General features: G+C 48.3%; 1 protein-coding gene and 1 long non-coding RNA gene across 2 annotated transcripts in view; one reads left to right on the top strand and one right to left on the bottom strand.

The window, feature by feature from the left end:
- Positions 1-24,918, top strand: part of Nxn (nucleoredoxin) — a 147,338-nt gene extending 122,420 nt beyond the window's left edge. Inside the window, exons 2-8 of the mRNA XM_048366364.1 lie at positions 77-194; positions 2,218-2,351; positions 2,731-2,831; positions 4,671-4,777; positions 18,449-18,628; positions 20,326-20,450; positions 23,391-24,918. Coding sequence (XP_048222321.1) covers positions 77-194; positions 2,218-2,351; positions 2,731-2,831; positions 4,671-4,777; positions 18,449-18,628; positions 20,326-20,450; positions 23,391-23,573 — 948 coding nt within the window. The 3' untranslated portion in view covers positions 23,574-24,918. The remainder of the gene's footprint in view (positions 1-76; positions 195-2,217; positions 2,352-2,730; positions 2,832-4,670; positions 4,778-18,448; positions 18,629-20,325; positions 20,451-23,390) is intronic.
- Positions 18,719-25,308, bottom strand: LOC125365996. The gene is made up of 3 exons (XR_007213767.1): positions 25,158-25,308; positions 18,847-18,852; positions 18,719-18,731 (listed from the first exon to the last, which is right to left on the bottom strand). It is a non-coding gene; the product is annotated as an uncharacterized LOC125365996 (long non-coding RNA).
- Between the last annotated feature and the right edge of the window lie 205 nt (positions 25,309-25,513).

Below are 25,513 nucleotides of genomic sequence, written 5' to 3'. Positions count from 1 at the left end.
TGGGCCCATGTAACTTGAAAGAACACCATTGATTGGACTGGGCTTTACTTACATTCTTTAACTTTCCTTTTTACAGCTGAAACTTTGGAACAAGTACCGAATTTCCAACATTCCATCACTAATATTCCTGGATGCCACCACTGGAAAGGTTGTATGCAGGAACGGCCTCCTGGTGATCCGAGATGACCCAGAAGGTAAAGTGCTGCTGTGTTCTTCTGTGCTCTAATCACCAGACTCCCCCACTTCCCCGCCCTGACCTCTTCCTCCTCCTCGGTGGTGGTGGTGGTGGTGGTGGTGGTGGTAGTGGTGGTGGTGGAGAGAAATGAGTGAGACAGATTATACATACGTAAGTGGTTGAGTTGGCTGGCTGGGGAATGCTGTCTGGATGAAATGATGGTATTCTCTTGGTCATGGTTAAGATTTTTAAAGGGATCTGAATGTCCCTCCTGGGGCCTTTAACTCATGGGCAGAAGCAGATGGAGTCTGGAAAAGGAAGTTCAGCCTGGAAGGCGGAGGAGACTGTTGAAAAGCAGCAAGAACCCAGACACTGACCTCTTGTGCTGTTTCAGTAGTGGTTGACACCTTAGCAGCTAGAGGCCAGCAAAGAGGAGGGTTTGTTTTTCCTCTTTAAATATAGATATCCCCTTATCTGAAATGCTTGAAGGAAGAAATTCTTCCTGTTTTGAAGTTTTTCAGATTTGAAGTGTTTGCAGAGACTTATCAGTTGAACATCCTTCATCTGACCATCTGGAATCTGAAATATGAAACTTTTTGAGCACTAGCACGGCTTTCAAAGTTTTAGATTTCATATGGGGCCCCAGTAGCTCAAGCCTGTAATCCTGCCTTTTTGGGAGGTTGAGATCTCAGAATCAAGGTGCAAAGCTTGCCCAGGAGGACAAATCAGAGATTCAGATTGAACCAGCCAAAAGCCAGAGTGGAGGTGTGGCTTGAGTGGTAGAGTGGTTGAATATGGCTTGATTGAAAGCCAATGACCCTGAATTTAAGCCCCAGTGCTGGCGTAATACACATAAAAAATGGCTTTTGACTTCAGGTTTGGGGATTAAAGGGGTTCTATCTATCTCACCACAGCAAAGTCACAGTCCCTTTGTGGCTCTCCTGGCTTTGTGCCAAATGCACCTTCTTTCTTGGTGCTGCCTAAACCCTGCAGACCGTGCTGACCAGCTGGCTGATGCCACACACTGGGGAGGCTGCTCTGACCTCTGCTCAGTGGTGGACCAGGATCTGCCCTTTTCCACTCATACTGGAGTGACACGAGATCTCCATTCTCTCACCAAGCTAGTTAGAACTTAAGCCCTGGTCAGCCATTTTCCCAGCAAAAAAATAAAACTTCCCATGTAGAAAAATTTACCCTCTGTAAAAAACAGGGCATGATGGAACCAAATCCTTCTCAGATTTAAGTGCTGATCCCTTTAACATACACTCTTCCCTCCCCTCTGACAGTTTTAATAATATAGATGTTCTGCACCCCCCTCCCCATTTGTATTCTTTTGTTTCATGGTGGGCTTGGCCACCTGCATTTTTAACTGGTCTCTGCTTCTCTCTTCCATCTTCTACCCACCCCCTTGAGCAATTTTGAGGCAGTGGGCCATGGACCACCCAGTGAGAAAATACTGCTGTGTTGTGCTGCGAGCCTATTGTTTACTCTCCTGCCTGGAGCTTAAATGTCATCGGAATATGTCTAACATAGGGGTTAAGAAGGTTTCACTCTTTATGGTTCATGAAACTTAAATTCTCACTTCATTCCCTGAGTCCCAGCCCAGATCAGTTGCATGAGAATCTCTGGGAACAAGGCCCAACTGCATCCTGTTTTGAAGTTTCCCCAGTGGATCCAAATGTGCAGTCAGCATTAAAAACCACTAAGATGCCAGGGTTGGGATTGGCTCACCTCCTTTGAGTTACCTTTGGAGTCTGTTCTGTTTGTTTCACTGTACATCTGACGCCTTATTTCTGCATCCCAAGATGGCCCTTTGGAGGTGGGTCTTCCGGTCATCCAGGCTGGGGGAACCACTGCTTCAAGGGTAATAGGGCTTGGGTGTGGATGAATCCCACTTTGGTCTCCTTGTTAGCTGAAGGTCCTGCAACTGTCTTTACAAATGCCATCTGATCATGGAGTTGCACCTGCAGCCAGAGGGCTTTCTGGGTCCCAGGCTATCACAAAGAGCCTTGACATTCTTGACCTCTATTGCCTTGTTTCAGGTCTGGAATTCCCTTGGGGGCCTAAGCCCTTCAGGGAAGTCATTTCCGGGCCCTTGCTTAGAAATAACGAGCAGTCGCTGGAGAGCAGCAGTCTGGAGGGGTCTCACGTGGGAGTCTATTTCTCCGCACACTGGGTGAGTGTTTGGTCCCTGCCCCTCTATGGTTGGCTTCTGGACATTTGAGCCCTTGACAGGCATTCCCTGGCCTTCTTGCCCTCTGCATATTGTTGGCAGGCAATAAGTGCTTTACACGATGAACAGTGACAGCATCAGGACAATGGCTTCTCCTCCAGCCCATTCTGATAAGCTTCTCTCAGGGTCCCTAAGGAGCTATACTAGCTGCTGCCTCTTGGCGTACAGTATGGACTGGCTAGAGCCTGGGCTGGATGCTCCCTGAGAAGAGAGATGAGCTTATTTTCATCTCTTATGAACTGAGTTTACAAGGCCAGTCCTACTTGGGTCTTGCTTATCTGGCCCCTGATGGCACTTCGTGGGTCCTGATCTTGTCTTTCAGTGCCCACCCTGCCGAAGCCTAACCCGGGTGCTGGTGGAATCCTACCGGAAGATCAAGGAGGCAGGCCAGAAGTTTGAGATCATCTTTGTTAGTGCAGACAGGTAACGTGTGCCAATGACTGTCCTATAACTGCTCCATATGTGGCTAGTCCTCCTATCTTTTACCTCACATTCCTTACTTTCTAGTTGTGAAGCATGGAAGGTAGGAGCTGGGATTATTGGCAGAGGGGCCAATACATTTTATGTCAGACTCATGAATTGTCTGAATGGAGCCCGAAAACACCTCTTCTTGCTGCAAACATTGAACACATCCTAGTCTAGGCCTGGATTATGAGATTAGGATATGCTTTCTCATTTATTCCATTTCTAAATCATGAGGAAAAGATACAGGGGGGGGAGGGGCTGGAGATATGGCCTAGTGGCAAGAGAGCTTGCCTCCTATACACATATACAGAAAACGGCCAGAAGTGGCACTGTGGCTCAAGTGGCAGAGTGCTAGCCTTGAGCAAAAGGAAGCCAGGGACAGTGCTCAGGCCCTGAGTCCAAGGCCCAGGACTGGCCAAAAAAAAAAAAAAAGATACAGAGGGGTGGGCTGGGAATATGGCCTAGTGGTAAAGTGCTCGCCTCATATACATGAAGCCCTGGGTTCAATTCCTCAGCACCACATATATAGAAAAAGCTGGAAGTAGTGCTGTGGCTCAAGTGGTAGAGTGCTAGCCTTCAGCAAAAAGAAGCCAGGACAGTGCTCAAGCCCTGAGTTCAAGCCCCAGGACTGGCAAAAATATATATATAGAGAGAGAGAGGGGGGGGGTTAAAGATGGAAGAGAGTCACAAACTAATGCAATATGACATGTGTCTTGGATTGATATACAGTCATTTTTATAACTCTGGCTACATACTCTAGCTGGAACTATTTGGACCTGAATGGATAATCACAAAAACAAGGGTGTAGGGTGGGGATGTTCTTCCCTGAGGAAGTCAGGTCCTGTTGGCCTCAGTTTCACCCACTTCTCCCCTCCTGTCCTGCTTTACTCATCATGAGCATCCTTTAGCTCAGAACTCTGGCCCCAATCCAGACTTCATTGCCAGGTGCTTCTGCCTCCTAAGGCCCTGTACACAGAAGCATCTCTGAGATGCCAGCACTCGGGACTCCTTTTGCCTGTTACTGTGTCCTGTGGAACTTCCCATGCTGTTAATTACCCTGTGGTCCTGGAGGGTGGGTGGGGGTTGAGGAAGGTAGGAGGAGCAAGCCTGATGGCATGCCAAAGCTTTAAATAGCTTTCCTGTTTAAATCACTTTATATTGAAATCTGATTTCAACACAATAAAATGTACACATTTTAAGCAAACTGTTCAGTAAGTTTTGTCTAATGTGTCTGCACATGTAATCATCATCACAGTTGAGACATGAAACATTTCCATCACCCACAAGGTTCCTTTGTGCGCCCTTCTTGGTCTTTCCATGCCTTCAAGCCCAGCCCCAGGGAGGCTCTGATCAGCTTTCTATTAGATGGGTAGGTTTGTCTTCCTTGGAGTTCCCAACACATGGAATCATATGCTTTGTTTTAAATGTGTGATCCTGTACATATCACAGCTCCATAAGCGAATCAGATGTAGCCTGGGACAGTGCATACTTCTAAGCTGCCTGTGGAAGTTGGCCTGTCCATGTTGAGGATGGAAAGTCGGGCATGAGTGTAGTTGGCAGGATGCGATTGAGGAGGACATTGATATGACCCAACATGCCACTTTCCTTTGGCTCTACCTGCAGTGTGGTGGCCTTTGCTTCTTAGTGGATACCAGAACAGATGGGATAGCACCATCCACGGCCTGGGGGAAGCACCAGCATTAGTAATCCTGACCTTATCACAGCCCAGGGGACTGGTGAGAGGACCAGGTGGTGCACATAGGATGACAGTGCCTTGTTTGCCATGTCTCCCTATAGGTCAGAGGAGTCGTTCAAACAGTACTTCAGTGAGATGCCCTGGCTTGCTGTCCCCTACACCGATGAAGCTCGGCGGTCACGCCTCAACCGGCTTTATGGAATCCAAGGTAGGCATCCCAGGCCCTGCTCCCATGGCACTTCTTGATGGCAACCTGGGCTCACCACACCTTTGGCTTTGCAGAAGAACACTTGTATTTCCACAAGTGTTCACATTCCCTGCCCTCCTAAAAATTACTTGGGGTAACTTTTACGGCATGTACTCACACCTCATTATGTTTGCTTTTTTTTGTTGTTTTTCAGTACTTCTCTTGGTTAGATAGCTGCTTCTCACCCCTGGCAGGGTGGCTTCTGACATGGGTGGGCATCCACCACATACTTGGCCATAACCCCAGTGGAATGGTCTTACTTCCATATGGACCAAAGGGTGATCTTTGGTCCCATCATTTAGTCTTGAGCCTCAGTTTCCTCCTCTGAAAAGTGGGGATGATGAACCTCTGACATAAAGAATTTCTAGGAAGCCCGGCACTCATGCCTGTAATCCTAGCTACTCAGGAGGCTGAGATCTGAGGATTACAGTTCAAAGTCAGCCTGGGCAGAAAAAGTCCCCATGAGACTCTTTTTCCTCCATTGAAAAACCAGGAATGGAGCTGTGGCTCCAAGTGGTAGAGTGCTAGTCTTGAAAAAGAGTTCAAGCCCCACAACTGCCCCACAACTGTCGGGGGGGGGCGTGGATTTCTAGGGGCATTAATAAATGACACATATAAACACTTTTCCTGTTCCCAAAGCGTCATGATTGGAGCTGAGTAAGAATAACTTTTTCAGGGGAGGAAATTCCCTGAATGTTGAGAACTAGGACTTGGACTACTCATCGTAGTATTCTTCAGAAATAATGATTACCTGAGAAACAAACTAGATTCTTTTTCTTTTCGATGTGAATACCTCCTTTCCAGTCTTTTTCTTGGTGAAGTACTTAATTTCCAGTATAAGAGTTAAACTAGGAGTGCAGGGTGTGGGGTGGGAGTAGTTTAGTCGTAAAGCACTTGCTTACATTCCATCCCAGCACTGTTCTTGCTTTGTCCTTTCTCCTGTGGGATTTACTTCTTCACCTCAAAAATGACTCTGGAATAACTGAGGCATGACTGCCTTTGTAACTAACGGTTCAGTGGGAAAAGGAGTTCCATCCAGCCCCACCCACCCGGCTGTGTCACAGGCTCCATTGCTGGCTTATGGCTGGGCAGGCCACAGGTGTTTCCTAAGTGTTAACATGACTTGGTTGTCCTTTGGTGCCACAGTTAGGTGCAGCTGTCTTCATCTGATGATTCTGGATTTTTACCTTGATCTTCTAGCAGTATTGTGATACCCTGGCTTTTTGCAAACATCATATACATCAACAGGTGTCCTTCATGTGTGACCTCTTCTGGCTCTCCTAACAGGCTCCTGGGCCATGGTGTGGGCATGCTTCTTCCCCTTCCCACCTGTGTTGGGGGTGTGTGCAGATGTGCACAGACAAATCTGGTGCAGTTGAGCCCTGGAACACTCATAACATGACTGAAGAAGCGTCTCAGAGGTGCAGCGTGTCCAGTGTCCTTACCTCTTGCAGGCCTGGTCCTCTGGATCTTTGCCTGGGACGTTATTTGTTCTCATTTATTTCCACACTTAACTGATACCACCATACCCTAATGTAGGCCATCAGCATCCCAGCACTGGCCCTGCCCTACTGCTGAGTGGCCTTGAGCTGACGGAAGCTTGCTTTTCTCGGTTAAGTTGGGACATTTCAGAGTGGGGCAGAGTAAGAAAATTACAAATATTTGTTGACTAACTCAGAGGGAGGAAAAAAGGGAAAAATATGATTTTACTTTTAAAAGAATAAACCCTTAGGTATCAAAAAGTATAAACAAAGCAACGAATAATACTAGTAACATGTCTGGTAAAGAAAGCTCTTTAAGAAAGAGCTTCTTCCAGATAGGATTTTAGAAAGAGAGCTAATTTGTAAAAATAGGTGAATACAATCTATCCAATACGTATTGCCAGTCTGGACATGAAAAAATAGTCAGCATAAATAATTTAATGATTTCAGATGAAAACACTGAATTTGCATCTGTCATATCTGCTCAAATGATCATCTCATCCCCATGTAAGGATGAGAGAAGACTACTGGTAAGGGTGGGAATTGGGACAACTGTTGCTAAGAGAAATTTGGCAACTATACCTCAGAAACCTTAAAAATCTTCAAAACCCTTAATTTGGAAATCCCACTTAAAGGAATTTATCATTGATAAATTAACCTACAGTACCCAGTAAAAGTTAAGCTTCTTTTGAGCAAGTGATGGATTTATTTTGTTTACTTACTTATTAATTTTGGGCAGTGTTGAAAATCAAACCCAGGGCCTCATATACGTTGGGCAAGCATTCTACCACTCAGTTATATACTCACTTTATTTATTATTTGGGTGGTACTGAGATTCAAACTCAGGGCCACCACTTGGAGCCAGCCCTTTCTTGCTCTAGTTATTTTTTTCAAATAGGGTCTCTTGTTTTTGCTTGGAGCCAGCCCAAACCTTAGCCCTTCTTACTATGCCTGTCTAGTAGCTGGGACCATGGGCATATGCTACCAAAAGCTCAGCTTGTTTATTGAGATGGACTATTGCTAACTTACTGCCTGTGGTGGCCTTATAACTGCCATGCTTGATAATCTCTGCCTCCTAGATAACTGTGATTGCAGGTGTGAGCCACTGCTCCTGGCCTATTTTTTTAAAAAAAATATGTATACTTTATTTTTTGGTACTAAGGATCAAACTCAGGACCTCATGCATGCTAAGCACGTGCTCTACACTGAGCTATACCCAGCACCAGTTTTTTTGTTTTTAATCTTTTGTATACTTTGAACTTCATTGTAGGCCACAATTCTTTGCTTTTAGCCTCTAGAAAAGTCATCCGAATTTGCAAGCACCTTTAGCAATTTTACAAAGCTACCATTTCTGTGCATGACCTTGACCCTAGCTTTGTTCCTTTCCTTCTGCTTTCCCCTCAGGGTAATGTTTTCATCTATTTTTATTGGATTATATCATGCATTTTTTAAGCTTCCTGAACTTTTTTTTTTGAGGAGTGGAGATGACAATATAAAAGGTGATTTAAATGCAAGGATTCTCTCTTCTGATGGAAGTGACCGCTCGCCTTCTCTGCACAGAGCTAGATGGGACACAACATGGATGAGGCAGTACTGCCCCCTCAGACCAAATCTTGAAGTCAGATACCCCAAGTGGGCATGGATTTCTGGGTACCCTGAATACATGAATGCCATGAGTCTGATTTCTATTTCTAAATGTAATTCTAGATCTTCCCAGGCTTGAAAGATGCCTGCTTTTTAAGGGAAGAATTGCATCATTTCGGAAGTAGCTTCTCCTCACATCCAGGCTGCAGAGGGCCAGCACTCAGGCCAGTGGCAGTCTGACTATTCATAGTGCTGCATCCTTGCCCTTACATAGAATGGGTATTGTCACCTTCAGAACTTTGTCAGGCCCATTTCTGGTTCAAGAACTTTGTCAGGCTCATTTCTGCACTTTCTGGTGTCTTGGAAGCTAGCAGCTCCTCCTGGGCTGCACCCTTCCTTGATTAGATTTTGCTTTTTCTTGCCTCTGCAGATCATTGCCTGTCTTTGGTCTAGCATAAACTACCTTGGAACCAAAGGGGCTGTCAGTTCTTTCGTATGCTTTGTAATATTGTAAATAAGTAGTTCTGATTGAATTCTGAATATTTCTGAGCCTTTGTGTGACTCTGTGGTTAAAATTTCCAGTTATTCAGGCACTGACTACAGTGCCTGTACAGAGCCTGTTACAGGCTCATGCCTGTAATCTTAGCTACTCTAGAGGCTGAGATCTGAGGATCACAGTTCAAAGCCAGCCTGGCAGGAAAGTTCACGAGACTCCAATTAACCATCAAAGAACTAGAAATGGAACTGTGGCTCAAGTGGTAGCATACCAGCCATGAGCAAATAAATAAATAAAAATCTAAGAACATTTGGGCACTGGTGACTAATATCTGTAATCCTAGCTACTCAGGAGGCTGAGAGCTAAGGACTGTGGTCAAAGTCAGTCCAGGCTCTTATCTACAATTGACCACTAAAAGCTAGAAGTAGAGCTATGGCCCAAGTGGTAGAGCACTAGCCTTGAGCACAAAAGCTCAGGGACAGCACCCAAGCCTAAAGTTCAAACCCAAGACTGGCAAACAAAAAAACTGAGACAGTGCCTTAGCCCTGAGTTCAAGCCCCAGTACTACACAAAGAAAAAAATTTCCAAAGCCATTCAACTAACATGTTGTGTGTGTGCATACACGTGCGCACACACAGAGTCTGAGTGAGTGTGTGGTCTTCCACAAATCCTATGAGGCCGTGTCTTCTGGATATGTGACTGTTCCTGTGCACAGGGCTCTGCCTCCCTTTTGCCTCTAGCATCTGTTTTGATAAAGTTGCTCTACAGAGCAGTACCAGGGTATTCCCTAGCCTGCACCCCAAGCTTCTATTCCTCTACCTGGCCTGTTTGCACCTCCCAGAGTAGAAGATGTCTGACTTGATACTTGCTTGTTGCTTCCCAGTGTGTCTTAGCAAGCTTGAGTGAAAATACAGAACGCCAAAGGAACCTGCCCTCCTCTGAGCCTGTGGGGAACAGGGCTTAAAGTGTTCTTAGATTGGAGTCTCACTCTACAACATGGCTTCCCAAATATGGGCAGCATGTTGAGGTATCCCAGGGGATGAGGCTCCTGATGTTGTACCCCTCCAGTCACTTCTTTTATAGGGTGGCAGCTGCTGCTGCCACTGGACGGGCAGTTCTCACAGAGGGGTATGAGGTTGGCAGCACACACCCAGGAATGACATTTGACTTCCATCCATCTCCTTAGACAACCCCCCTTCCCATTCATGGGGCCTTTCTCCTCCTAGTGCTTTGTGCACACTGAGGAATTTATAGCCCTATAAGCTGGTTAAAAATGCCTTTCTAGGGAGACTACTTAGACACACTTGGCAAAAATAATCCCATCAGCAATTGTCTAAGCCATCCTGGCTGTCAGAGAACACCCTGTTCTTTGCAGGGAGGCCTAGAGCCCCTTCTCTGGAGCTAGGAGCCCCTGGAAGGTTTTGTTCGCCCTTTTTCCCCTGCCCCAGTCTTTGGGAGGCAGAGTCTTTGTCCTTGAGGCTGGGAGGCCATAGTGTGGGGCCTTTTCTGCCAGCATCTGCTCTGTTTCTCTGTCCCCCTTGTTCTGTCCTTCTTCTATTCTTTCCTGTCCCCTTCCCATTTTTCATTCCTCTCTTCTTTTCTTTGCCCTCTTCCATGATGACTTTTTTTAAAAAAATGGATTTTATGCAGAATCAGTAGAAAAATCTATGAAAATGACACATCTGGAGCTTGCCATTTTCAATCAGTACAGAGCAAGTGACTGACTCTGGCTGTTTCTGTGACCAAATCTCAGTATTTAAAGTCAAGGCATTGGCTGTGTGGGGGTGGTGAGGGAAGGCGTGGGAGGTCTGAGAATCTAATGAGCGACCTTGGGGTTCTATTTTGTATGTTGTGTTTAATTGTGAAAACATTAAAGAAAAAAAAGGGTAAGAAGTAACAGAATAATATAATAAACATTCGTGCAACTTCATACCACGAATATACATTTTTTGCTCAGATATTTAAAATACAACCAAAGCTAGGTGCTGGTGGTAATCCTAGCTACTTAGAAAGCTGAGATCTGAGGATCATAGTTCAAAGACAGCCCAGGAAGGAAAGTTTGTGAAACTCCACCAAGAAGCGGAAGTGGAGAGTGCCAGCCTTGAGTGAAAAGGTAAGGGGCAGCACCTAGTCCCTGAGTTCAAGCCCCAGTACCCTCCCCCACATATATATTATCAAATGAGTACTAGGTCCTATGTTCAATCCCCAGAACCAATACCCCCACAAAATAAAGAAACAAGGAAAAAAATACATGTGTGAATGGGAGCATGACAGACAAGAGATGAGAGCCATTTCCTCACCTGCCTTCCTCCTTCCTCTTCCCTGGGGACACTGCCATACGTTTAATATGTAACTTCATAACCTGTTTCCACATTTCCCTGCATATATATGAATCTATGAATAATATATAGTTTTGTTCAGCGTGTCTTTTAGAAGCATTCTTAAAATGCTGTCACACTGTAATGAATAGCATTTTGCAACTTGCTTTTCTCACTATTATGTGTCTTAGGTATATCCCTGTTGATATTTATTTCTATCTCATTTCTTCTCTGAGGTGGAAAATGTTTCACTGTATGACTGTACCAGTTGCCTTAACGGTTCCACTGGTGATTGTTTCTGAATTGATAAGAATATGGCATGCAAGTGCTGGTGACTGTCTCCCACAGGCACCTCCCTGAGCAGCTTTGGGTTTGGTGGCCGGTTCAGAGGGCCAGACCTGTCCATCTGACCACTTTTGGGTTCCTCTGAGTTTCACTACCCCACAACAGATGCTTTCTTCCTCAGATGGAAGGGGTAGGGAAGAGGAGTAATAATGTGATGAATGGGACTGGAAGTTGATTGGCTAAGGCCTAGCTTTTTGTTGTTGTTGCTTTTGTTTTTTTTATTTTTATTGTCAAGATGATGTACAGAGGGGTTACAGTTACATATGTAAGGCAGTGAGTACATTTCTTGTCAAACTTGTTACCTCCTCCCTCATTTTTCTCCCACCTTCCCTTCTCCCCAATCCCCACCCCCACCCCAAGTTGTCCAGTTAGTTTACAGAATATTGTCTTGTAAGTATTGCTGTTGCATTGGTTCACCTTTTATCCTTTGTCTCACCATTTTGATGCTCCCCTTCCCTAATTTAGACAAACTTATATACAATACCCAGGGTACCAAAATCAAATACAGTGACAATAGGGGCTAAACCATAGGGATGATAAACAAAAGAAAGAAAATAATTTCACATAGTATGTTAAAAATAACAACAACAATGATAACCGCTTGTTTCCATAACTTGGAGTTCAATTCACTTAGCATTATCTTATGTGATCCTATTGGCTTTGTTTTTGTGTGCTTGGCATCTATACCCCAGATCTACTGCTCTTCACTTCTGCATGTAATGTTAATCCATATGTGTGACAACACATCTAGTTGGGCATGGTGGTATGTATACCTGTGGGAGGCATTGAAGTAACTTCATAACCTGTAGTTGATGTAGGTTGAAGTAGGAGGATTGCAGCTCAGGCTGGCCTGGACAAAAATTCAAAACCCTATCTGAAAAATAACTGAGGTGCAAATGACTAGGAGATGATGCCAAGTCGATGCCCTGAATTCAAGTTCTAGTTTTGCCTTCCCCCCAAAACAAATCCAATCTGTTTTTATTTTGCCTTATCAACATTCCTGCCTTGGGTCTGGGAATGTGGCCTAGTGGTCGAGTGCCTGACTTCCATGCATGAAACCCTGGGTTCCATTCCTCAGCACCACATAAACAGAAAAAGCCAGAAATGACGCTGTGGCTCAAGTGGTAGAGTGCTAGCCTTGAGCAAAAAGAAGCCAGGGACAGCGCTCAGGCCCTGAGTTCAAGCCCCAGAACTGCCAAAAAGGAAAAGAAAAGAAAAAACATTCCTGCCTTACCTGTACCACTGCTTCCACTTTGTGAGTTCCTTGTGCCTCTTTCCAGATGCACACATGCTCATACATAGTTGTAATGCATACATAGCACTGTACTCTGCACCATTTCCTTAATGATGTACTACACCCTGCTGAATTAGAAGACAAGAAGAAAGTGTCCTGAAGCCCCTTTGCTTGTGGCTATAGTCTTTCATGATCGTTTTCATGATCAGATATTATTCTGTCCTGCACTTCCTGTCCCAGGATCTACTTTTCCTCCCATTTCTCCTTCTAGCTTCCAGCAATCTTTGGTAAATGATTTCCAGCCTCTTCAGATAATGCTGGGATCCACATGCAGAAAAATGTGGTTATGACTCTACCTGGATCTTTCCTCTTCTCCCGAATATCCTGGACAACTTCAGCTTCTCTGCTGCAGCCACCTCACCCCCACCTCACATCCCTACCAAACTGTGTCCCTAGCACTAGAGAAACAACCAAACTAAACCAGACGATGTCTCAGAACTGAGACATACTCACAAATAGGTCCTTGGACCCCAGGAGGAAGGTTTGGAGCTGACTGCAGAGGCCTCATTCTTTCTTCTTTGTGGTTTGAGGGAGATGGTAGTAGAGAGGACCTTTAGGTATCATTTTAGGGCCACCTCAACTTCCCACAGCCTGGGGCTTTGGCTGAGCCCTTTCTGCAGACATAGGATAAGCTCCAAAGTGAAAAAGTGACACAGGTAAAAGCACCAGCCCAGTGCATGTGTGTTGGTACACATCTATAATCCCAGCTACTCAGGAAGCAGTTGCAGGAGGACCTCAGAGGAGAGCCTGAGTAAAGTTATTGAGACTTTATTTACAAAACAAGCTGGGCATGGTGGCTCATACTTGTGGTCCCAGATACTTGGAAGGCTGAGGTAGGAGGACAGAAGTCAGAGCCCGGCCTAGGAAAAGTTATCCTGAGACTCTCTCTGAAAAAGAAACTAAAGCCAGAAGGGCTGGTATTGTGACTCAAATGGTAGAGTGCTTGGCTAGCAAGGGCAAGGCCCTGAGTCAATACTGAAAAAGAAAAAGACAACCCACATTCGGCAGAGAGCGCTATCCTAGGACTTTCCTTGTCTCTCCCTTAGTAATAGCTAATGCCTTCCAGCACAGCCCTTGCTAGAACAAGACCCCCGTCTCTACCTCTGCCTTTTCATGAGCCACATTGTCAGCTTACAGGGGATTTTATTTCCTTGAACTGATCCTGGGGCTTGAACTCAGGGTTTGACACTGTCCTGAACTTTTTCACTCAAGGCTAGAGTTATACTACTTGAGCCATAGCTCTACTTCTGGCTTTTTGGTGGTTAGAGCTAAATCTCACAGACTTCCTCCCTGGGCTGGCTTTGAACCATGATCCTCAGATGTCGATGTCAGTCTCCTGAGTATCTAGGATTACAAGTGTGAGCCACTGGCACATGGCTTTACAAGGGGCCTTTTTTTTTTTTGGCTGGTCCTGAGGCTTGAACTCAGGGCCTGGGCACTGTCCCTCAGCTTCTTTTTCCTCAAAGCTAGCACTCTACCACTTGAGACACAACGCCACTTCTGGCTTTTCCTGTTGATGTGGTTTTGAGGAATGCTAGGCAAGTACTCTATCACTAAGCCACATTTCCAGCCCTACAGGTGACTTTGTAAAAAGAAAAAACTGAAAGAAAAAAAACAAAAACAGGGGGCTGGGGATATGGCCTAGTGGCAAGAGTGCTTGCCTTGTATACATGAGGCCCTGGGTTCGATTCCCCAGCACCACATATACAGAAAACGGCCAGAAGTGGCACTGTGGCTCAAGTGGTAGAGTGCTAGCCTTGAGCAAGAAGAAGCCAGGGACAGTGCTCAGGCCCTGAGTCCAAGGCCCAGGACTGGCCAAAAAAAAAAAAAAACAAACAGGTACTGATATCTCCCACCTGTAATCCTAGCTACTTGGGAGGCTGAAATCAGGACACTAGTGATTCAAGGACAATATGGGCAGAAAAGTTCCCAAGAGCTAGGAATATGGCTTAGCAGTAGAGTGCTCGCCTTGCATACACGAAGTCCTGGGTTCGATTCCTCAGCACCACATAAACAGAAGAAGCCAGAAGTGGTGCTGTGGCTCAAGTGGCAGAGTCAGCTTTGAGCAAAAAGGAAGCCAGGGACAGTGCTCAGGCCCTGAGTCCAAGCCCCCCCAGGACTGGCAAAAAATAAAATAAAAAGTTCCCAAGACCCCTTTCTCAATTCATTGCTACACACCATGATAGGAATTCTCTCATCTCAGGAAACCTAAAATAGGTGGTCATGGACCAGGCATGCTCCTGAGCAGGAATCAAGACACTGTCTCAAAAATAAACAGTGCAAATAAAGGGCTAGAGTCATGGCTCAGTGATAGGGCACCTGCCTAGCAAGTATGAGGCCCTACATTCAAACTCCATAGCTGACAGAAAAAAAAATGCTATTCATAATAATAGCTAATATTTATGGATCATGTAGTATATGCCAAGTACTCTGCTAAAAACCATCTGGGGACAGGCATCGGTGGCTCATGCCTGTAAATCCCAGCTACTCAGAAGACTAAGATCTAGAGGACATGTAGAAAATTCCACAAGTCTCCATCACCAAAATGACCAGCCAAAAAAAAAAAAAAAGAGGCTGAAAGGATGGCTTAAGTGGTAGAATGCCAGCCAAACAAGAGTAGGACCCTGAGTTCAAATCATATCCTTGGAGCACCTGGGAAAATGGGGCTCACAGAAGCTAAGAGACCTGCCTGGATCTTCCTTAGCATTCCTTCTGCACTCTCTGCCACCACCCCCCCGCCATTTCAGCTGCCCAAGCTGGGAACCCACAAGTCCAAGCCAAGCAGTGATGAGCATTTTCCATTTTCCCCCCAGGCAGTGCTGGGGTTTGAACTGGGGCCTCTGCTTGCTTGCTCGGCTGGAATTGGCCCCTTTCATTCCCTGCAAGAAGCCCCTTGCAGGTGAGGAGGGTATTTTTTATACTGGCATTGACTATAAATTAGTGCTTGCTTTAAGATTCCTCCTGTGACTTTGCCTTATTTCTTTCAATCCATCTTGACTGTGAAGAGCCTGCTTCAGGGGCTGCATGACTGGGCAGGAGAGGAAAGAGGCAATTGTTTGCTCAGCCTTCTTATTGCCTTGGGGAAAAAGTTGTGGTGGGGGGCAAAGGAGGAGTGCACAGAGCTGCTGCTATTGGGATCCTCCTTGGCCTTAGAGATGTTAGGAAAATGGAGGAGAAAGGACTTCATCTTCCACAGGCAGGGACTGTTTGAGATAGAGCAGTGAGGGGCAGGAACCTTCCCATGGGGTCGTGAGGGGCTACATTTGGTATCCAGCTTAACTAGGGTCTGAGCCAGGAGGCAGAGGTTCATGAAAAAGCCCTTAGGTCTAGGGAGGTGGAAGGCTTTTTGGTTGGGCCCACAATGGAATGTTTACAGCCAGGCTTAGGTGGATTGCCCTGCCTGCACATCAAGCATGTCCGTGCATACCTGGGGTTTTACCTGGCATCTGTATTGCCTGGGACAATAGGGTTGGGGTCAATCCTTCAAGAGACTCCCCCAGCCAGGTGTTAGGAGGGTCCTCAGCAAAGGCAGTGGCCTGACAGGATAGCAGACAGGCCAGGGTGCATAGCTCAGTATGCCCCCCAACTAGCCAGGGGACTCACCCTAAGGCCAGGATATGGTGCTTCCTACTGGGACCTGTTAGGACAGCTGGAGTGAGGGGTGAGGTGTCATCTGGGGAATACCTATAGAGTAAATAGTCTAGATAGGGCCCAAACCCACAGTCAGCTGACGGGAGGGGCTAAGGGCAGCAAGCATTGACTCCCCAGCCAGCCACTGCCACAGGCCAAGCACCAGGGCTTCTCTGTGGGCATTTTATGGCTCTGGCTTGTGTTTATTCATCTCAGTTACATGCCTGATACTGCCCTTGAGGGAATTGGCTTGGATCCTTAGACACAGACTTTGGTGCTCAAAGCATCAAAAACAAGAAAGGACATTGCTTTTGCATTGCCTTGGGGAGGAAGCAAAGACCCAGGCCTAGAGGAAGTCTTCTTCAGTGGGATCTGCTGGAGAGTCCTCAGCAGCTTCCTGGGGGCCTGGGGGCTTTGCTTGCTGTCCTGCTCCCCACATATATAGAGCTTCAGCCATGATAATAAAGAAGGCCCCTTACCATAGCCCCTTGGAAAAAACAAGGCACTGATCCAAGAAATGGGCTCCCGGCAGTCTCCTTTCCATCTAATGTGCCTGCCTGTGCTCCCAGACCAACTGGACATCCTACATCCAGGCTTTAAGAAGCTCTGTTTTTCTCTCATCATAGCAGAGAGTGGGCTCTGGTTCACCCCAATGCTCTTAACTTTCCAACTTTAGAAACACACTTCTCTGACTAAACAACTCCCACCAAAGATTGCTGTCCCTGTTTTTTTTGTTTTGTTTTTTTGCTCAAGGCGAGTGCTCTACCACTTGAGACACAGCTCCACTTCCAGTTTTCTGGCGGTTAATTGGAGATAAGAATCTCACAGACTTTCCTGCCCGGGCTGGTTTTGTACCATGATCCTCAGATCTTAGTCCCCTAAGTTGCTAGGATTCCAGGTGTGAGCCATTGGTGCCCAGTATCTGACAAAGTTTTTTTTGAAGTTGGGATATGGTGATGTGGAACACTGACATGCCCCTAGCTGGCCTAGATGACTCCTGCTCCATGCTCCCTTCAGGCAACATACTCAAGTCCAGCCCCTGATCCTCAGGGTGGAAGCACACCTGATGTGGGCCTAGGCCTCTAGGCGGATGGGTGGAATGGCCTGACTGTTGTGTTCCCACATGCAAGTCCTCAGGTGACCTGTTCATTGCCACACACATCTTTAAAGCCCCAGAGGTGTGCTCTGTGTGTGTGTGTGTGTGTGAGAGAGAGAGAGAGAGAGAGAGAGAGGTGGTGGGAATGGCAGCCCATTTCCCTCAACCTGTTCCTGACACGTCCAGCCAGTTCTTGTAATAGCCATGAACAAAATAAATCCGTTTATTCCTTTTGAAGACAGGCCCACCACCACACGCCTGCTGGGCTGGCTGCCTCGGCAGGTTACAAAGCTCCAGGGCCATATTTCTGGTACCTTGGTGTCCCCCCCACAGAGAAGTAAAATGTCAGTGGAGCAAATTACTGATCGAATGCTTTGGAATCTATAAATATTAAATTGCCTTGGCTTTCATATAAAATTCAGGCTCTGGTCTGCCCCAGAGGAGGGGTGCCTGGATAGTTCTAAGAGAACGGGGGAAGCGGGACTGGCTGCCAGTGGAGAGCCAAGTGTCCCCCAAAGGGCGTGGCTGGGGCTGACTCTGCTCTCTAGAGGGGAGCCCTGGCTGGAGGAGGAGCAGTAAAGAATGGGGTGCGAAGGTGGCAAACCCAGATGCACCTGAACCCAGGATGGAGTTTTTCTCAGGTTGCTCATTGGAGGCACAAGTGGCTTGCAGACATCCTTTGCGATGTATTTCTTGGATCCCCCCTCCCCCCCCCCCCGCCCCATGTACTGCTTTCTCCGGGGACTTTTCCCCTCAGAGTGTGTGTGTGTGTGTGTGTGTGTGTGTGTGTGTGTGTGTGTGTGTGTTCTCCCCAGGTAGTGTGGTGGGACAGTGATGCGGACTGCGCTGGGCCTGCCCACTGCTCTCTGGCAGCCAGCAGGCTTCCTCCCCTCCCTCCCGCTGGCTCCGCCCCAGGCCCCACCCCAGGGTCCTGTGCCCTGGTGAGGCTCACCTAGAATCTGTTGCTGGTGAGGCAACCAGTGTCCTATGGGAGCATCTGTGTGTTACATCACCGTGGGAGGGGGGAACAGGAGTGGGAGAAGAATGGAGCCCAGGGCTGTGTGCTGCGTGCTCAGCAAGCCCCCTACTGCTGAGCCAACCCCCAGCCACTGCTCTCCACGGAGCAGGTAAGGGCACCAACTACTGCACCTTCTCAGTGCAGCTGGAGACACTTAAGGCCCACGCAGGTGGGGTGACTCGGGGTTCCTTGAGTACCTCAGGCGGTTCCATCGCTATTCCATCCACCGCTCAGCCTGGATCCAGCCCAGGACTTTCAGGCTCCAGGCCTGCTTTCTTCGTTGATGATGTGTCCCCACCGGCTGCTCCTGGCTTCTCACCTACCCTAGGTCAGCGGCCAAGCTCTCTCTCTCTCTCCGCGTCTTTTGCAGGCATCCCCACGCTCATTGTGCTGGACCCTCAGGGGGAGGTGATCACGCGGCAGGGGCGTGTGGAGGTGCTCAACGATGAGGACTGCAGGGAGTTCCCGTGGCACCCCAAGCCCGTGCTAGAGCTCTCCGAATCCAATGCCGTGCAGCTCAACGAGGGCCCCTGCCTCGTCCTTTTTGTGGGTATGGAGCGCAACAGGACCCCCGCGGGAGAAGCAGCCAAGGTGGCCTGTGCTGGTGCCTGTCCCTGCAACCGGCTTCTGCCACTCCCAAGCTGAGCCTGGGCCTTTGTCTCCCTGTCAGCCTTGCTTTTGACCCCAATGATTTATTCATAGGTCTCCCCCTGGGGGAGGTGGTCTGGGAGCTACTCTGCCCCGCTTTCCTACCTCGTGGCTCCTGACTGCCAGCTGGGCAGAATAGGTCAGGGCTAGAGGAACCACCCCTAACCCCCCAGCCCCCAGCCCCCATGAAGTGAGCCATTGTTGGAAAGGAGCGGGGCCTGCTCTCGCAGCCACTTGAACTGGAAGCTGGGCTCCCTCAGGCCAACGCTCACCCCGCTGCTGCTGCACTGGCTGAGGCTACAGGCCTGGCTCTTCCACCCTCGCCCGCCAAGTGCACCTCTCGGTTGGGTGGGTGTGCTCAGGACTTCTCTCCTCCAGCTGAATGGCTGTGTTCCACTGTGAATGAGATGTACCATGGTGCCAGCTTCAGAGAGGACTAGGTGCAGCATACAGCCCATTCTCTGAAGTCTGGTTTGGGGGCTCTCAGCCTCCAGGCAGAGTTGGCCCAAGGGAATTTTATTTTTCTCCATGGCTTGGACTCAACTCAGGGCTTTGTGCTCTTGCTTGGTTTTTCTACTCACTACTGGTTCTCTACCACTTGAGCCATGCCTTCAGCCCAGTTATTGTGGAGATGGAGCCTAGTGCACTCCTTTGAACTACTATCCTCTGATCTGTCCTCGGTAACTAGGATTACAGGCATGAGCCACCAATACCCGGAGAGTCCTGGAGCAGATCCAGCTGTCTGTGTTCACCAGGGGCTTTGTGGGCACTGCAACATTTCAGGGCAGAATCTGCTGGAGCCCGGTGTCCTCCCCTGCCTTTGTCCCTTGGGTGCTGCCCTAGCTCTTGGCTGCAGCTTTTAGTAGTGTGGGCCTGGTACCCTAGGTGTGGCTGCTTCTGTCCTGGGGAGCCGGGTCCATGTTCTCTGCCACCATCCTTCCCCTGCCAGGTGGTTTGGCTGCCAGCTGTGATGGTGGCATTTGAACATCTGTGGTTCTTCTGCCATTCCTACTGGAAACCAAAGATCACAGGTCATGACTTCTCATTCTGTCACCGACAGAAAAGCTGCCAGGGACCTCAGGTTCTGACCTGGGGAAGGCCCAGCTTCTAGGGTGGGTTTGTGAAGGTTTCCCTGGCAAAGGCTGTCTGCCAGGAGCATTGGTACTCCTCAGCGGGTGAGCATGCCAGCCATGCATGCTTTGCTGCTTGCATATACATGTGTGTCCACTTAGCTGTGTACAGGAAGATGCTGTGCCTAAGGATGTTTGCTTCCATTCTTTTTTTTTTTTTTTTTTGCCAGTCCTGGGGCATGGATTTGGCCTGAGCACTGTCCCTGCCTCTTTTTGCTCAAGGCTAGCACTCTACCACTTGAACCACAGCATCACTTCCAGCTTTTATGTGTGTGTGTATGTGGTGCTGAGGAATCGAACCCAGGGCTTCATGCATGCAAGGCAAGCACTCTACTGCTAAGCCACATTGCCAGCCCTGTTTGCTTCCACTCTGGTGCAGCTCAGATGGGCATTTCTGCTGCTCAGGCTTATTTGGGTGGGTGGAGTCCCACCTTTCACAACCATTTCTTTGCTTTTTTTCCCATTACAGATTCTGAGGATGATGGAGAGTCTGAGGCAGCCAAACAGCTGATTCAGCCAATAGCTGAGAAAATAATTGCCAAGTACAAAGCCAAAGAGGAAGAGGCACCCCTTTTGTTCTTTGTGGCTGGGGAGGTGAGTGCAGAGGAAGGATTTGGCCTGGCACATCAGTAACAATGGGCTGCAGAAGGTTTGAAGGGACCTCTGTGTCTGAGTTGGTTGAGCCACAGACAAATGAGGAAGGAAAGGTGTGTCATTTAGCCATGGAAAACCCTTTCCTCCCTCTGCTATTTCCTCTTCTCTTCCTTCTCACTCGGCAGCATCAGAACAGGAGGAAGGCCTCCCCGGGCTGTTGCCGGCCTACCCCAGCTGCAGCTGCAAACATCCCCAGGCTGCCCTTATAAGCTCACATGGGACTGGTTAGAACCACACCCTGGATTCTTTGCAGAGTACCAAGCTGGCTAGTTCCTCTGCACCAGCCTAAAAAGATGGCTTGGTCATGACGGGGATCCTGGCTTGCCTGCCTCTCTCTCTCTCTCTCTCTCTCTCTCTCTCTCTCTCTCTCTCTCTCTCTCTCTCTCTCCTCTGCCCAAACTAGAACTAGTAGGAGATATCTCCTAGGGTGAAAAAAGGTGGAGCCTGAAGTGGAGATCCCTGTGCAGGCCCCTGGCTACCCTGAGGCATGATAACCTGTGTCATGCAGACACCTGCGTTCTGCAACATGGCCGTGTTCAGTGGCGCAGGCGCTCTTCTCACTCCCCTATAAAAGACCCTCTGCGCATGCTCACCAACACTGAAAGACACTGAGGCCATCCCTGCCCTTGGCCCTTTGCTCTGTGCCTCTAGTTAGTTGGTGAGACCCATGCTCTTTTCATTCTGCTTAAAGCCCAGGAGAGGCACTGAAATACAAGCAGGGGCCAGATACCCTAAGTCACCCATTCATCACCTCCTGAATAGCGGCCCTTGGAGGCCCTGCTGGGCCCCTTGGAGACAGCCCCAGCGACCCTGCCCAGCCCTGGGGTGGAGGGGAACAAAGAGGGTTCACAGGCCTTGTCTGGGGCTCACCAGCCACTGCACACAAGTGTAGCAAGGCTGTTCTGCATGTATTAAACTCTAACCCCTGGAGAATGGCGCTGAAGAAAAGATGGGTGCAGAACAGAAAGGCTGAGTTCAGGGTAGGGCGGGGCTTTAGAAGCCTGGCTGAAAAGAAGCATTTGCAGGTTTTCTGTATCCCAGGCACTCAGCCAAGTGCTTCACCTACTCCTCCTTTGTACCTCCCTTCTCATTGTCCTGATTCCCTGGGAGAAGAGGGAGCGAGGCTCCCACCCTGGCTGGGCTGTGCATGCCCACCAGCGGCTCACCTCCACTGCAGCCCCATGTGCTAGGAGCAGTTGTTAAATCTGTTGACAAAGGATGGGACCTGGGACCTGAGAAGTGCCTGGCTAAGGTAGCACAGGGAGGAAGGAGCAGAGGGGGAGCTGATGCAAGGTCACTGTGGCTCTGGGAGCAGTGCTCTGACACACAGACCCACTCATGTGTAGAGGGAAGAGAAGGGACAAGCTAGACAGAGGCTCCTCTGTGCTTCACTGCTCCAGCCCCATCTGTGGTTCTTCATGTACACTTCACCCCGCTCTGGGCCTTGGTGGCTTTCTTGGTCCAGTTCTGTATCCAAGATGGCATGGAAAGAGGGTAGGTAGGCATGGGGGCTGGAACATGGCATTGACCCAGGATTCCGGCCCAAGGCAAAGGAGGATCCCTTTAGTCTTGATCCCATGCCCAGGCAAGCAGAAGTTACCCCATCTGACATCTTAATGGACATTAAAGCCATCTCCCTGCGGTTTGCGCAGTGGAAACCCAGGAGGGGAGGCAGTAGGGTGCTTGGCTTGGTCTAGGCCTCCTGGCAGGAACAACATGTACAATATTTGTCCAGGTGTCTCTCTTATTTGTCATGAAGCTTTTGCTAACCCATGTGGAGTGCTTGAATCAAACAATAAGTGCAGGAGGTGTTGAATCAACGGGCAATGCCGGGAAATGCTTTGGGGGGGGGGGCAGGTGTTATGGCACAGGGGAGACCATCACCAACAGTCTTCTTTGGTTTTTGTGAAAGTCATGGTTTGTTTTGTCCCAGAGCTATGATGTTCCACTCATCCCCATTTACAGCCAGGAATAGCCCAGCTTTGTTTCTTCAGGATGACTCAAGGTTTTTTTCATTCAATTTAAGTATTGTGCATTTCAACTGGATGGGTAATATAAAGTCCATTTTCTGTTATCTCCCACACAGGAGTCAATAGCATGAAAGGTAACCCCAAATCATTGCTCTCTGACAAAAGCTTTTTCTCTTGGGTTTGTGTTTGCTTCTATGTGTATAAGGCAGTTTCTGATATGAAGAAATGCATGAGTATGTGCTGGCTTTCATTGCAGACAAATGCAGTGAACTGGTGTAAGCACTCAGGCATGGCTGTCTTCCTTGGGTCTGGGCTGTGGGAGGCGGTAGGTTGTTTCTGTTGTAATCATTCCAGGTGTCCAGATTAGCCTTGCTAATCCACAATGGAGCTGCAAATAACAGACCAGTTGATCGTAAAAATAAGTAATCAAAGGACTCTGTGTGTATATGTGCACACATGCACGCACAAACACACAGGCTTGAACTCAGGGCCTGGGTGCTGTCCGAGTGTTTTTACTCAAGGCTAGTGCTTTACTACTTAAGCCACAGCTCCACTTTTTGCTTTTTGATGGTTAGAGTCTCATGCCCAGGCTGGCTTTGAACCATGATCCTCAGCCTCCTGAGTAGGATTACAGTTGTGGTGCCAGCTTGATATCATATTATTAAAAGCAGAGGGTCTACTAAAGTTACTTCCATGCTAATAAAGATGGCTTGCTTGGGGGTGGGAGCTGCCAAGGGACTTTTTAGGACCCTATCCTGCTTCTTGTGCCTCTAGGCAGGGCAGTCTCCCGCCCCCAACACCAAGAGCCTCTCTCTCCTTCAGGATGCTGTCCCTCTTCCATGCTGTCTGCTGGGCTGGGTCTCTCCTTTTTAAATTTCACTGGTTTTCTCTTCCTTCTGGTGGCTTCTAGGATGATATGACTGACTCCCTGCGCGATTATACCAACCTTCCCGAAGCTGCCCCCTTGCTCACCATTCTGGACATGTCAGCCCGGGCCAAGTATGTGATGGACGTGGAGGAGATCACCCCTGCCATTGTGGAGGCCTTTGTGAATGACTTCCTAGCAGAAAAACTCAAACCAGAGCCCATCTAGTGGGACTCCGGCCTCTGGAGATGTTATTTAAAACAGTCTTCTCCCCTTCCTTTCTTCCACCCTTGGATTTTTTCCCCCCAGCATATCCTCAAACAACCCGTGTCCATCCTCTCTGCGGTGCCTTGTTTCTGCATTCACTCCTCAGCCCGCACCTGAGGTGCGAGTCCTCGCAGCAGCAGCTGCAGTGGCCATCGTGTTTGGAGACTCACGGGATGGCATGGTCAGCCGGAACTGGGACTGCCGCACTCTCTCCAGGCCACTAGCTCCTCATGAAAGACCCTAAGCAAGCGGGGACAGCCAGCTGGGGCTCTGGCTTTGACTCTGGGGCCAGCATGCACATCCAGAGGCTGAGACAGCAGAAGGCGACTGCTCAGTGAAGTGCTGTGGCCTCAGCAGGCATCTGAGAGCATCCTTTTGCAAGGAACCTGGTTTTTTTCTTGGTTGGATGGAAAAACAACAGCTTGTCAGTGGGTTCTTGGTCAGAGGACCCCCCCTAATCTAAAAGGAAGCATGTAAGGTGTTAATGGTGAGAAAATCAAGTAGCTAAGCAAATGATTCATATAGTAATTGCTTACTTTTTATTGGGTTCCTATCATGGGATTTGTTTCTCATTCCCTTTTATTTCCTTCTTCCTTCCTTTCCAAAGTTTCTGCCTCCTCCCTACAAGCAGCTCCCACTATCTTGGGATTTCATTTTTGAATTCTTCCCCTTGGATGGACATGGTCCCCAGAATTTGGCCCTGAGCTCCTAAAGGAGCACTGCTCTGCCAGCACAGACCTGTCTCAACCACGAAATCTTCCCTATTCTATCACCTGTCATTCTTCCTTTTCAAAACAGAAAAAGGTGAAAAGAACTTACCAGAAGCCTAGCTTTTCCTAAGATACAGAAGTGTTGTATGTTAGTTCTGGGGCAGCAATGAGAGGACAGAAGGTATGGCAACTACCTAGAGGCCTTAGATCCCCTTGGTTGGTCCCATGTAGCCCAGCCTCTTATTTGAGCTGAAGTGACCATTAAGAGAAACACTAGAGTATCCTCAGGATTCAGGGTGCTGGGCTTTGGCCTAAGGATTCCTAGGTGTGTTGTCTGTCTCAATCGGGTGTTGGGACTTTATAAAGAATCCCAGGCCTTGCCTTCAGCTCTATTCAGCATTCTGCCAACCAAAACCATTTATTTGGAAAGTTTCCTCCAATAAGCTGTTAACACTGTTGTCCCTTGCTGAATTGGATTGTTGATTTGTAGCTCGGAGGTGAAAAATTAGTTGGTAATTAGCGTATTTGATGTTGTCAGCCTGAAAGGCAATCACCTAGAAAGAAATAAAGCAGGCATCTCTGGATGTTATCATTCACTTGGCTTTTCCTGTCCTTAATAACAGCAATCTTTTCCACCGGATTCTTGCTTATGGGGTGGGCAGTGGTGGGGGCACGGAAAACCTGAGAGCTGTGTTCCAACCACCCCAAGAACTGAGGCTGAGGACAAAGGGAAGCCGCTCCCTAGGTAGTGGAGCACTTGTCTAGGCATGCATGCTCAAGGCCAAGAAGCTTGACTGGGTTGTGTCAGGCAGGTCCCTCCTGGAGCCCAGGCTACCGGGCTCTTAGCTTCACTTGGCACTTCATGGAGGGTGCATTGCCAGATGTGTGGACATTTGTGTCTTTTTTTTTTTTTTTAACTGACTTATTGTCAAAGTGACGGACGGGGGGGGGGGGGTTACAGTTTTGTATGTAAGGCAGTGAGTACATTTCTTGTCAAACTTGTTAGCGGGGCTGGGAATATGGCCTAGTGGCAAGAGTACTTGCCACATGAAGCCCTGGGTTCGATTCCCCAGCACCACATATAGAAAAAACCGGAAATGGTGCTGTGGCTCAAGTGGCAGAGTGCTATCCTTGAGCAAAAAGAAGCCAGGATAGTGCTCAGGCCTTGAGTCCAAGGCCCACAACTGGCCA

This window comes from Perognathus longimembris, chromosome 17 (genome assembly GCF_023159225.1).
Source record: "Perognathus longimembris pacificus isolate PPM17 chromosome 17, ASM2315922v1, whole genome shotgun sequence".
NCBI classification, from domain to species: Eukaryota; Metazoa; Chordata; class Mammalia; order Rodentia; family Heteromyidae; genus Perognathus; species Perognathus longimembris.
Note: the sequence above shows the minus strand (reverse complement) of the source record. Positions and strands in the feature narration are given on the sequence as shown.